Here is a 12,420-nt window from a genome sequence, read left to right as displayed (position 1 = left end):
GTTTTCTGCCCGCATTTCCTGATACTGGACATGTGAAGGTGGATTAGCCCAATTTTCTACCTGCTGTGAATTGTCTAGTCAGAGTATGAGGACCTACCTGGGCAGAAGCTTGGTGAACTGATTAGGCGCCACAGCATGGATAGCTTCAGATGCTAATTGCCTGCCTGAGTCTAAGGAGCACTGATATTTCTACCTGGATAGTATCTTTGCTCAAATCCAGCGTCCAGCTGGGAAGAAAGAGTAGCCTCTGAAGATAGGGTGCGAATGACTTGCCTTAAGTGTTTTCCCAGAGAGCAGAGCTCCACCCTCAAGAAATAACAGCATTAGGTGAAGGTCCATTAGGGTTTCCAGTTAAAGTTTTAGAAGGGAGTCGGGAGCTGGGGACCAGGGTCACAGTAGCATTGTTTCTTCTCTGACATAATTATTCTTGATATTATTTTTCTGTTTCCCAGTAGTGGTTAGCAGCAAAAGCACTAAAAAGAAAGGAACTTACATGCTTTGCTTGGAGCTGGCAAAATGTGAGGTGCTAGAGCAACTGTTCCCTTTTTCAACCAAGATTGAAGGGAAGGGACCCCAGATATGTGGGAAGTTGGGGGCTGAGAAGAGAGAAATGGTTTGAGTCCCTGGGATATTCCCTAAAGAAGAGAATTAGAAGCTATGTTGGACCTAAGCAATAAAAAAAAAAAAGAAACAAAGACTCATGAAATATTTGTAATCAGGAGACAAAAAAACTGACAGTATAGCTAGGACAAGTAAAACATTTATAAATATATGGGGATGTTTAGAAGAAGGGGTCCCAACTCAGCCTAGAGATAGATCAGGGAATATTTTCAAGAGAAAGTGGCCCTTAGTCTGGGTCCTAAAGGACAAGTTAAGTAGGGGAAGAGGAGCTCTTTGAAAGACCAGCTGATGAGCACAACGGGGTGAGGCTGGGAACTGCAGGCGGGTTGGTACCACTGGATGGAAAGGAGGGAAAAGACTGTGTGTCAGGTATTCATAATATCTGATACACACAGTGTGCTGGTAAATGTTGTGGGACTTGGATGCTAGGACAGGCCCTGCTTCAAAAGGAAACCCTGCGGACTCAAATTTCATAACGGGGAAGGAGTTATTGTAAACACCATTAGGTCTTCTAGGCGTCCAGGGAAGCCGAAGAGATAGCAGCATCACAAAAAACCCTGTTCTTCTCTCAACTCCTGCTCATCTGCTCCATCCCCTTTGCCCCTCCTGGCCTTCTCTGCTTTTGCTTATTGTCTTTATTCCCTCATGGGTTTTCTTACATGCAACTCATATGACTGACTGCCCCAACTCCTGAATCTGTAAGATCTTTCACCTTCTGGATGAAGACCTGAGGGAGGAATCTGAGGAAGGCACTGAGGCATAGGTTATTGGCCAGGCCGGGCTACCAGTGCCTTTCATCGTCCTGCCTTGGCCAGGGAGGCGCTGGGGCTGGGTGTGGCACAGTGCACGATCTCTGGAGTGTATCCTACAGCCAGGGCTGTGAAATGGGCAGAGTGGGCACCCCAGCACATATGTAGTTTGTCCACTTTAAGGTTTGAATTAAGATATGTACTTTTTTTAGGCGTATTGCTAATGCCCTCTTAATAGACTACAGTGTAGTGTCAACATAACTTTTAAGTGCATTGAGAAACCAAACAATCTGTGTGACTCCATTTCTTGTGATACTTGCTTTATTGCTGTGATGTGGACTCAAACCCACAATGGCTCCAAGGTATTCCTGTGTCTGAGTTACAGTTTGACCACTTCTAGTACCTGTCCTGAGAATTGCCAAATTTTGTGTGACTGGGTAGGGCCAGAAGAGTGATTTCAGAAAAGATCCCTAAGTTGATGGTCCAGCTCTAGACTAAACAGCATTCTTACTATCTTTGTGAATTCACCTTCCATTTATCTTTTTGTCTAGATCGAGTGAATTTTAGGTTCACTGAGAGCCTTAGTATTTTGTTTTGGAGGGTGACAGAATATGCTCAGAGATAGATTTTCTTTGCCAGTAGTTTATTTAACACAGGTCCACTGTGGGAGTTACAGTAATTTCATAAGCCAGTAGCATGCTGATGTCTTTTTAGCTAGTAAAGGAATAGTATAACATATTCCAAACCAGTGGTAGATTACTCACAGTATTGTTCCAGGCTCAGGGAGATGAAAGGAATACAGTCCAAATTTAGTTCCAGGTGTACCTTTATATGAATTGGCACTGGGTGAGAATGCTTTGCCAATTAGGAACTGAAGTCCAACTGCCAGCTCCAAAATAAAAATTAGTTATTGCTAGAAAACTCCAGCACTGGTGGTGATGGGCAGGCTGATCTTTGCAGGGCCGCTAAACATTTTGTCACCACTGCTAAGGGAGGCAGCTTTACCACAGCAGAGCTAATGTCCCTTCCCTTCAGAGACTGCTGCAGGGTTTGACACCACTGCCCACCAAAGAGTCACCTTGGTCACTGCAGGAGCGTGTGGCTCAAGATCTTCAGAGAGCAAGATCAGCAAAGAACAACTTTGCTCAGATGGAAACTCGGATATTCCTCACACAACACTCAGTATTTATAGTCTAAATGTCCCCTCACCATGCTTCCTTCTTTATCTGTTTTTGCTGATAAGCCCCCAGCAGGGGCTACTCGCCTACTGACCTGCTCGTGCGTATGAATGACTACACATAATGTCCTGATAGACTTCATTCGTTCAAGCTGGATATAGAAAAAGGCAGAGATCAAATTGCCAACATCCATTGGATCATAGAAAAAGCAAGAGAGTTCCAGAAAAACATCTACTTCTGCTTTATTGACTACACCAAAGCCTTTGACTGTGTGGATCACAACAAACTGGAAAATTCTCAAAGAGATGGGAATACTAGACCACCTTACCTGCCTCCTGAAAATCTGTATGCAGGTCAAGAAGCAACAGTTAGAACTGGACATGGAACAACAGACTGGTTCCAGGTTGGGAAAGGAGTACGTCAAGGCTGTATATTGTCACCCTGCCTATTTAACTTGTATACAGAGTACATCATGTGAAATGCCAGGCTGGATGAAGCACAAGCTGGAATCAAGATTGCTGAGAAAAATATCAATAACCTCAGATATGCAGATGACACCACCCTTAGGAAGAAAGCAAAGAAGAACTAAAGAGCCTCTTGATGACAGTGAAAGAGAAGAGTGAAAAAGCTGGCTTAAAGCTCATCATTCAAAAAACAAAGATCATGGCATCTGGTCTCACCACTTCATGGCAAATGGGAAACAATGGAAACAGTGACAGACTTTATTTTTGGGGGGGGGGGCACCAAAATCACTGCAGATTGTGACTGCTGCCATGAAGTTAAAAGACACTGCTTGGAAGAAAAGCTATGAACAACCTAGATAGCATATTAAAAAGCAGAGACATTACTTTGTGATGAAGGTCTGTCTAGTCATAGCTTTGGTTTTTCCAGTAGTCATCTATGGATGTGAGACTTGGACCATAAGGAACGTGGAGTGCCAAAGAATTGATGCTTTTGAACTGTGGTGTTGGAGAAGACTCTTGAGAGTCCTTTGGACTGCAAGGAGATCCAACCAGTCACTCCTAAAGGAAGTCAGTCCTGAATATTCATTGGAAGGACTGATGCTGAAGCTGAAGCTCCAATACTTTGGCTACCTGATGCAAAGAACTGACTCACTGGAAAAGACCCTGATGCTGGGAAAGATTGAAGGCAGGAGAACGGGACAACAGAGGATGAGATGGTTGGATGGCATCACCGACTTGATGGACATGAGTTTGAGCAAGCTCCAGGAGTTGGTGATGGACCGGGAAGTCTGGCATGCTGCAGTCCATGAGGTTGCAAAGAGTCAGACATGATTGGGTGACTGAACTGAACTGACACTTCATTCTTATCTCAAAACAGCATCTTCATTTAAGTCATAAATAAGTGAGTTTGAAGTTATAGCAAACCAAAACACAGCACTGAGTGTAGGTTCACTACTCCTGAAAGGGTGGCACTTGATGTATTTATGACTGAACTTACAAGGCAAGAAGACATTTCTTCCTTCCTTTCATTTCTTTTTCATTTAACAACAATCCAGCATCTTGTCATTGTTGCTGAAGATACAAAGGTTAATAAGACACCAACCCAGGGCCCCCTCTATCTAATAGGAAAAACAGATGTGGGAGGGATGGTGCCTTAGGCTGAGGGGTGGTATTTGTACATAGCACAGATGTGGGAATCTGGGTTGCTTTGGGAGGCAGGGAGAGGGAACGAGGATGCCAGTTGACAGTCGAGTTGTAGAGGATCTTACGTTTCCTTGTATTATATCCTGCGTGGTGGACATGGAAGGGCACAGGACAGTGGAGAGTTCTAAGCTTGGAAATTAAATGATTAGCCCTAGCAGTGGGGAACGGTAGGAAAGATAGTTAGAAGTGACAGGATAGAAAGGGAAGTTTCTCAAGTTCACTTGAAATGCCGAAAAAGTTATATAATCCAGAAATTCTCCTCATTATTGACTATTTTTGACATAGAAAACAACTCCTTACACTGTTTACCTCTTGCTTCTTTGTGCAGACTTTTAGAAAACTAGAACATGGTGCTTTCTGGAATTCACAAATTAGCTGATGTGCATTTTCATTTTTTGCTTAATCCTCCCAGTTGCCTTTCTGTTTCCTTTTCCCTCTTTCATGGGCACTTCATTGCCTGTGACTTGAGTGACCGCTGGTTGGTTACATGGTGGTTCATCTGACTTGGTGGCCTTAGATAAGCAAGAATAAGTTAGATAAACAAGAATTAGCTCAATCATGGGGTACTGTTGTTTTGCCTTTCCATTCAGATTGAAAGATGATGACAGTGGGGACCATGATCAGAATGAAGAAAACAGCACACAGAAAGATGGTGAGAAGGAAAAAACGGAACGAGACAAGAGTCAGAGCGGCAGCAAGAGGAAGGTGAGTTCTGTGCTGCACAGATGTCGTTGCCTTTGGACTTGGGACTGGGTGATCTTGTGAAATCTGAAGGATACTTTATGAACTTGATTACACCCTGTTTTGTAGTATCTGATTTTGTTCTCAAAGAAGATTGTTGCATCACTGGAGTTCATCTTGGGACTTTGAAGGTTCCCCTTGCTGCAGGATCTTAAGTTCTTGCCTCACTTTCCAACATTCTCTGAGCCTGAGGTGGGGGAGATTAATCTTGGAATTTAGCAAGGGTGTTAGTTGCTTCAGAAGCTGCTGCTCAGTATTTCAAATCCTGCCCATCACTGAGAATGTTCGACTCTTTAGTCGGTAATAATTCAGGCTGAAAGTGACTTGGAAGAAATGAATTTTAGAGAACGAGAGATAGATCTCTCAGTTTCTTTCTTGAAATATTAAAGCAATCGTTAATTCATTTATCACACAGTATTTAGTACATTCCAAATGTAGGCATTTTACATGCTAAGAGGACACAGGTGAGTGAGCATGAATCAAGGCACTTACATTTAACAGTAGCAGTAATCCTAGGCTGTCATTTATTGAGTACTTCTGTGTGTCAGGCATGGTACTAAGCGCTTCACATCTGTGAATTTGATCCTCTCAGCAGCCCTATGAGGGTGGTCATTATTGTTTTCCCCATTTTGCAGATAAGGAACTGAGGCACAAACTGGTTAAGCAACTTGCCCAGTGTCATGAGCCAGCAAGTGATAGGGTGTCATGGAGGAGGCAGTGTTTGGCCTGGGAATATGTTGAGATGAGATAGAAGCATAAGTACTCATGGTAGGAGGTAGAAAGTTTTGAAAGCATTAAGAACAGAGAAAGTATTACAGGAACTTAGAGACAGTTAACCACTAACTTACCATGTAAGCAGAGTCTTGAGCCCATTGCAGGTAATTGAGGATGTACCCTTTTTAATGGAGGTGGGAAGTGTTTTCTCAGTCTCAGAGCATGTGGAAAATTTTCCCAGATTAACACGCCTCCTTTGATTCACAGGCTGTTGTCCCTGGGCCGGCCGAGCACCCCCTGCAGTATAACTACACTTTCTGGTACTCCAGGAGAACCCCTGGCCGTCCCACCAGCTCACAGAGCTATGAACAGAATATCAAACAGATTGGCACCTTTGCCTCTGTGAGTACTTGGTGGTTTAATGTACTAAGCTTTGGTAGTACATTCTTGTCTGTATTTACATTGTTGTGTTTATCTACCCTCCTGGTAACCTGCATAGGATTCTGGTTTCCTTAGTTGACTGACCTGAGTCTGTAAAGCTAAATTGGCTCATTCTTCTGTTTCTCATTATATATCCATAGGCAACATATGTCAGAATCAATAAGTGCATAAATTGTGGAATTGATCAGATGGGGACAATACAAAAATACTGGTTTTGTTTAAGTAGGTATTTTTGGAGTCCTTTCTGTGTGCAAAGTGTCATGGGAGATACAAAATTTTATAGTATGTGGTGTCCTCATGAAGCTTGTCAATAAAATTGAGAATAAAATTTTAAAGTTTTTGTTTTAATAACTTCACATTGGGTTTTGGATATGTCAGTGATTACGCATAAACTAGCATCTTTGTTCTGTGTTTAGAAGGAAAAGGAAGTCTCTGTTTTTTTGTGGGCACTGTCAGTACAGTTAGCCCACGCACTGTCTCATCTTCCTCACAGAAAACTAGAGTTGTAAACCCTGAGAGGCTTGTCTGTGATTAAAGCCAGTCTTGTTTGGTGAAGACTGTTATGTATTTCGTACAGGTGATCTGTGGGCAGAATCACATGCAGGATTCGTTATTTTTTTGAAGTTACTAAGGTATTCGTTCTGTTTAAAATGCAGACTGGAAAAGGAAACTATAATAGACAGTAAACTTTAAAATAAATTAGTAAAGAGGAAGGACACACAATTATAGTCACTTTGTATAGTTTCCTTTGATCATTATGATAGCCCTATGAGGTCAGTGATGTTATCCATATTTTACAAATGAGAAAAATGAGACTTGGGTTAAATATCTGATCTGAAGTCTCAAGTCAGTTATAATTAACTTGATTAAGTGGCCGAACCAGTATTGAGACTCAGGTTGGGTAGGCTGTAAAAACCACCTTCCAAAGCCTACATTCTTTCAGTCTACCATATACCAAAATGCATGCCAGGATGCTCCAGTTTTTCAAAGTGTTTGTTTACGAGACAGGCTGTATTTGTTTATCTGTTTATTAATCAGATATGCCTATATAATGATAATCATATCATCTGATTACTGTGTTGAGTTGATATTTCAGCCACAAGCAAAGATCTTGTATTAGTTGGCCTGCACTCTCTTATTACTGTTAAATTTAGAGTTTTTTGAATTATTAAAAGTAGCTGTGCACTGGTACATGTTTGGTTCAAGAAAAGTTTGTTGAATGAATTTGGGGCATAATAGGGTTCTAAAATGACTAAAATACCTTGCCCTTAGGGAAATAAGACATGCCCAGGAATTTCTAATACAGGGAGGCAGTAGGAGGTGCATATATAGTCAGGGTGCTCTTGCAGTTCAGAATAAAGGGATTGATTTCAGCCTGGAGAAGCCTCTTTGGGAGCGAGATGGGTTTAAGATTGAATTCAGAAAATTTGAACAAGTGATAAGAGGAAGGAATTCTTGGAAGAGAGAACAGTAGAATTTAAAAAATTATCCATATCATCCTAACATTCCTGAATCCACAAAAGTTTTGATAGGTTGCTAGATATTTTAGGTAAAATGGCAGCCATTATGTTATGAACAACTGGTTAAGCACTTAGGATGAGAGAAGAAACTGAACCGTTCAGGATTTTGTTCAATTATTTTAGCATAATTATAACTACTAGCATTTTTCTTTCCTGCTTAAAAAAAGCATGTGTAAATTTTCCCAGCTTGTGCAAGGAGAGTTTTTGTTTTCTTTGGGCATATATGTTAAGTTGAACAGTTTTATCATCAGCATCATCTTGGGTTAATGCCGCTTTATACTCACCAATGTCATGTAAGTCGAGGCATTGGGAAATGTCCCACAGTATTCCTCACAGAAAAGTAATTACATTGTGAAACTAATGATGCTAAAGTAGTATTTCCCACTGGTCCTTGATCCTAGTATTTAACATTTAAAAGTTCTTGAGGTGACTAAGAAAACTGTATCTTGAAATGGAAAAAGTGTTGGACTCGGGGATCACAAGTTCTGCTGCTTGACTGTGAGCTGGGGCAAATTCTGAAACCGTTTTCTCAACTATAAAGCAAAGAAAGAAGTTGAAATGATTTCTAAAGTCTTTTCTGCACTTCATGTTCTAAGTCTAAATATTTATTTTTTGGTTCCAGTTGAAAGTTTCAAAAATGCAAGTTGCCTTAAGAGAATGAAAAAAAAAAGTTTATAGTATTACTGTTTCTCGGCCTGCTTATTATTTCATCATCTCTTGTGATTTGGGTATAGAATTCTGGCTATAAGATTGTAGAGAATGGCTCTCAGATTGGTGGAGACCAAACTGTTAATGAAGCAGTGTTCCACTGGAGGATTGGAGGTGATTGGTATGCTCTGTCCCCACCACTTCCGTCAAGTCCTCATTCACAGTGAGCCACAGTTTCTAGAAGGCGAGCTTCATTTCTTTGCACTGTGTTAGGGTGGGGAAAAGATTATTGCTCGTTGTATGCATAGGACCATTCACTGACCCAGATCCCTGGGTATCATTAAGCATGGCACTCACTGAGGTGAAATACTGTGTTGAAGTCCTGCAGATGGCTTCGTTCCTAATTTCCTTGTAACGAGATGTTTCCCAGGTTTCTGTGCTCTAGAGGATCAAGAGGCACAACCATTTCACACAGTCTAGGGTTTCTCCTCAGTTGCTATCCAGATCTGGGAGTGTGACCTGAATCTCTGTCTGCATGGTACCTGTTTTTACCTGCATATTATGCAATCTTGCTTCATGTTTATTCAGAGCCTCTTCAGCAGTTTCTTGGCAAATACCAACTGTTTTCTTCAGACTGTTTCACATTTTTTTCTTTCCTTGTAAAGTGTTTGTAGGTGTTCTCTGTGAACTGCAGAGGAATAGGAAAGTGATCAAGGGCTTCCCAAGTGGCTCTAGTGGTAAAGAACTCGCCTGCCCATGCAGGAGATGCCAGAGATGTGAGTTCGATCCCTGGGGTGGGAAGATTCCCTAGAGGAAGGCATGGCAACTCACTCTAGTATTCTTGTCCTGGACAATCCCATGAACAGAAGAACCTGGTGGGCTACAGTCCATAAGGTCCCAGAGAGTTGACCACAGCTGGAGTGACTTAGCATGAACACATGCACACACACAAAGAAGTAATTTCTTCTTATCCAATCACTAGTGAGAAAAACAGAAATAGTGTGATAAATATAAATAAGCATACATTTTACAGAGAAATATGTATGATTTTCTAACAGGACTGTGAAGGAGGAGCAAAGAGAAATTTTATAGCTAAGAAGAGAAACTTAAACCCTGAGTGAGGAAACTAAGGTCTGCTTGGTTTTTGGACCGTCTGGGCCTTAGCAAGGGCACCATGGTACAGAGTAGTGCCTGCGGTTGATTCTGTCACTTAATGCTCAGTAACTACATAGAAATAAAGTGTACTTCAGTGTAGCTAATGCTGTATTTTGACAGTAAACCTCTGATCAAGAAGTGCCCAGACTTGCAGTTGTAAATAAGTCTTGGGCATGTGCTGTAGAGCACAATGACTAGTTAACTCACACTGTTAATAACATTGTTTTGTTTTGTTTTTTTTTAAGTGATTTGGTTCAGGCTGAGGTTATGTGGCACTGAATATACCTCAAACCTAAGTGGTTTTTATTGTGTAAAACAAAGTCCTCCCACAGCATGTGGTGATTCTCCTGTGGCTTCCACAGGATGGTGTGTATTGACATTTTACCAACTAAGGCTCCTGGCTGAGGCTGGCATTTCTCATCTAAAGAGTTTATTCTTGTGTTGATGGTATGACATTATTCTTTTATCAAAATAGACAGTCTGCTTCCCTCCAACTTGCTGTCCTTCCCCCACAATCCCCGGAATGAGCATCTGTCCTCCAAAAAGTAGAGCCTCTAGCAGAGTGTCTTCCATGGTTATGCTCTTCTCTTAAATCTCACATTCGCTCAAAGAAAAAGAAGGCACCTCTCTTGACTCTGCCATCCTCTCTCTGTAGGTGGAGCAGTTCTGGAGGTTTTACAGCCACATGGTGCGTCCCGGGGACCTGACAGGCCACAGCGACTTCCATCTCTTCAAAGAAGGAATTAAACCCATGTGGGAGGTGAGAACTGAGAGCCTTAGACTGCTTTTCTGAAGAAGTTTTCTGTTTTTCGGGGGTTTTTTGTTTGTTTGGTTTGGGGGTTAGTGCCGGGCATTGGTTAAAGTCTTCTTTGAAAGCTACGTCACAGTTTGGTACATCCTTGGTAATGGGAACTCTAGGAAGAAGCCTCGATTCCATTGTTTGTGTGGATGGTTTTCAAAGATTGTTTTCTCACTAACATGGTGTTGTAACAACAATTGAAGGATTTTTGTGGATTACTCTTCCCATAGACTGGCTTTGTGTGTGTGTAATATATTACCATAGTATACATATGGTTAAAGTGAGTAAAAATAAGCTTAGGGGCAGTCACCAGAGACCCAGAGCTGAGCTCTGTGATCTCTTTGCTGTAGTCCATCTTCTCTATTCTGATGCCAAAGCATTCTTCCAGAAGACTCTGATCACACACACATGTGCTGTGCTGTGCTTAGTCATTAGTCACTCCATCCTGTCTGACTCTTTGCAACCCCATGGACTGTAGCCCACCAGGCTCCTCTGTCCACGGGGATTCTCCAGGCAAGAATACTGAAGTGGGAAGCCATTCCTTCCTTCAGGGGATCTTCCTGACCCAGGGATCGAACCCAGTCTTCTGCATTGCAGGCTGATTCTTTACCATCTGAGCCACCAGGGAACCCCCACCCCCACCATACACACACACACCTTAATTAAAAATCTTATGCAGTTTTCTGTTGCACACATGATCTTATACCTAATTACCTTTCAGCACTTGTCACCTGTCCTCTCCAGATCCTCCCTTCAGTATAGCTAGATCTTCCTCTTTGCGTCTCCGCCTCACAGTCAGTGTTTGCACACAGCCGTGTCCTTCCCGGTGCCCGCGGAGCCCTTCACCTGGCTAACTTCTGAGTCCCTTCTAACCCAGCTGAAATGTTTTCCTGTTCCTGGGTGTTTCTGACTGTCCTGTTCTTCATAAACTTCCTGTGTGTACCTCTGTTACAGCGGTACTTGTCAGACTATATACTACTGTAATTAGTTTTCTTGTCCATCTGCTTTACTAGACTGGATCTGGGTAGAGATCGTGACTTCATGTCTGTATTTGGGGACATGGGACACTTGATAAACTTTTAGCAAATGAAGTAAGGAATGATCTGTGTTTGAAATCTGACATTATTTTGTTTTAATGTAGTTTTCAAAAAAGAGGGTTGGTTGGTTTATTTTGGCCACACTGTATGGCTTATGGGATCTTAGTTCCCCGACCAGAGATTGAACCCGGACCTGGCACTGAAAAGTGCTGAGCCTTAGCCACTGGACCTCCAGGGAGTTCCCAAAAGAGGATTATTTTTAAAGGGTCTGTTTGGCTGTTTTTCTTTAATGGCTGGTTGCAAGGATCCCCACCTTGTGTTTCTTTTTTCTCGTTTCTTCTGCCTATAGTCCTACCACATTTTCCTGTAGAGTTTTCTTGTAGACGATATTTTAACTTTTAATACTTTCTTTTTACAGGATGATGCAAATAAAAATGGCGGAAAATGGATAATTCGACTGCGGAAGGGCTTGGCATCCCGCTGCTGGGAGAATCTCATCTTGGCTATGCTGGGGGAACAGTTCATGGTTGGGGAGGAGATCTGCGGGGCTGTGGTCTCTGTCCGCTTTCAGGTAAGCCGCCTCGCGGGCAGGTCTGCTTTCACGTGTGTTACCTCTGCTCTTCTCACTGCCTCCAGTTTCCTTTGATGAATCCTTCTGTCGTCCCTCCTATAGGAGGACATTATTTCCATATGGAATAAGACTGCCAGTGATCAAGCCACCACGGCCCGCATACGGGATACGCTTCGGCGAGTGCTTAACCTACCTCCCAACACCATTATGGAATACAAAACCCACACCGACAGCATCAAGTATGTGTTGTGGGGGTTTGGGGGGTGTGGGGGGCATATCCCTGAGTTTAGCAAAAGTAGTTCCTTAGTCGGGTCCAGAGGAATATGGTCTTCTAGGAGACTGACTTAAGGAGAAGGGACAGACCAGTCTTCCCCCAGTGCTTCTGTCCACTCATAGCAGTTCTCTGCTGGTGCGGTTCTCTGCCTGCCTGCACCCTGGGTGCTCTGGATGAGAGACATCCCTTCTGCAGAGTCCCAGCTGAACCGCCTGGGCTTGCTGTATTCACACAGGCTGTCTTGTCTTTAGTTCACTAACCTCTATCTTAAAATGAGACAAAGTGCTCTTCTTTTTCTTGCAGTT

The 12,420-nt window shown here is 42.5% G+C and overlaps 1 protein-coding gene across 3 annotated transcripts in view; it reads left to right on the top strand.

Moving 5' to 3' along the window:
* EIF4E2 (eukaryotic translation initiation factor 4E family member 2) overlaps positions 1-12,420 on the top strand; it is a 29,837-nt gene that overhangs the window by 3,241 nt on the left and 14,176 nt on the right. For all 3 annotated transcript variants that reach the window (XM_043909677.1, XM_043909676.1, XM_043909675.1), the window contains exons 2-6: positions 4,806-4,920; positions 5,938-6,072; positions 10,090-10,194; positions 11,689-11,841; positions 11,944-12,080. In XM_043909677.1, coding sequence (XP_043765612.1) covers positions 4,806-4,920; positions 5,938-6,072; positions 10,090-10,194; positions 11,689-11,841; positions 11,944-12,080 — 645 coding nt within the window. The remainder of the gene's footprint in view (positions 1-4,805; positions 4,921-5,937; positions 6,073-10,089; positions 10,195-11,688; positions 11,842-11,943; positions 12,081-12,420) is intronic.

This window comes from Cervus elaphus, chromosome 8 (assembly GCF_910594005.1).
Source record: "Cervus elaphus chromosome 8, mCerEla1.1, whole genome shotgun sequence".
In the NCBI taxonomy this organism is placed as follows: Eukaryota; Metazoa; Chordata; class Mammalia; order Artiodactyla; family Cervidae; genus Cervus; species Cervus elaphus.
Note: the sequence above shows the minus strand (reverse complement) of the source record. Positions and strands in the feature narration are given on the sequence as shown.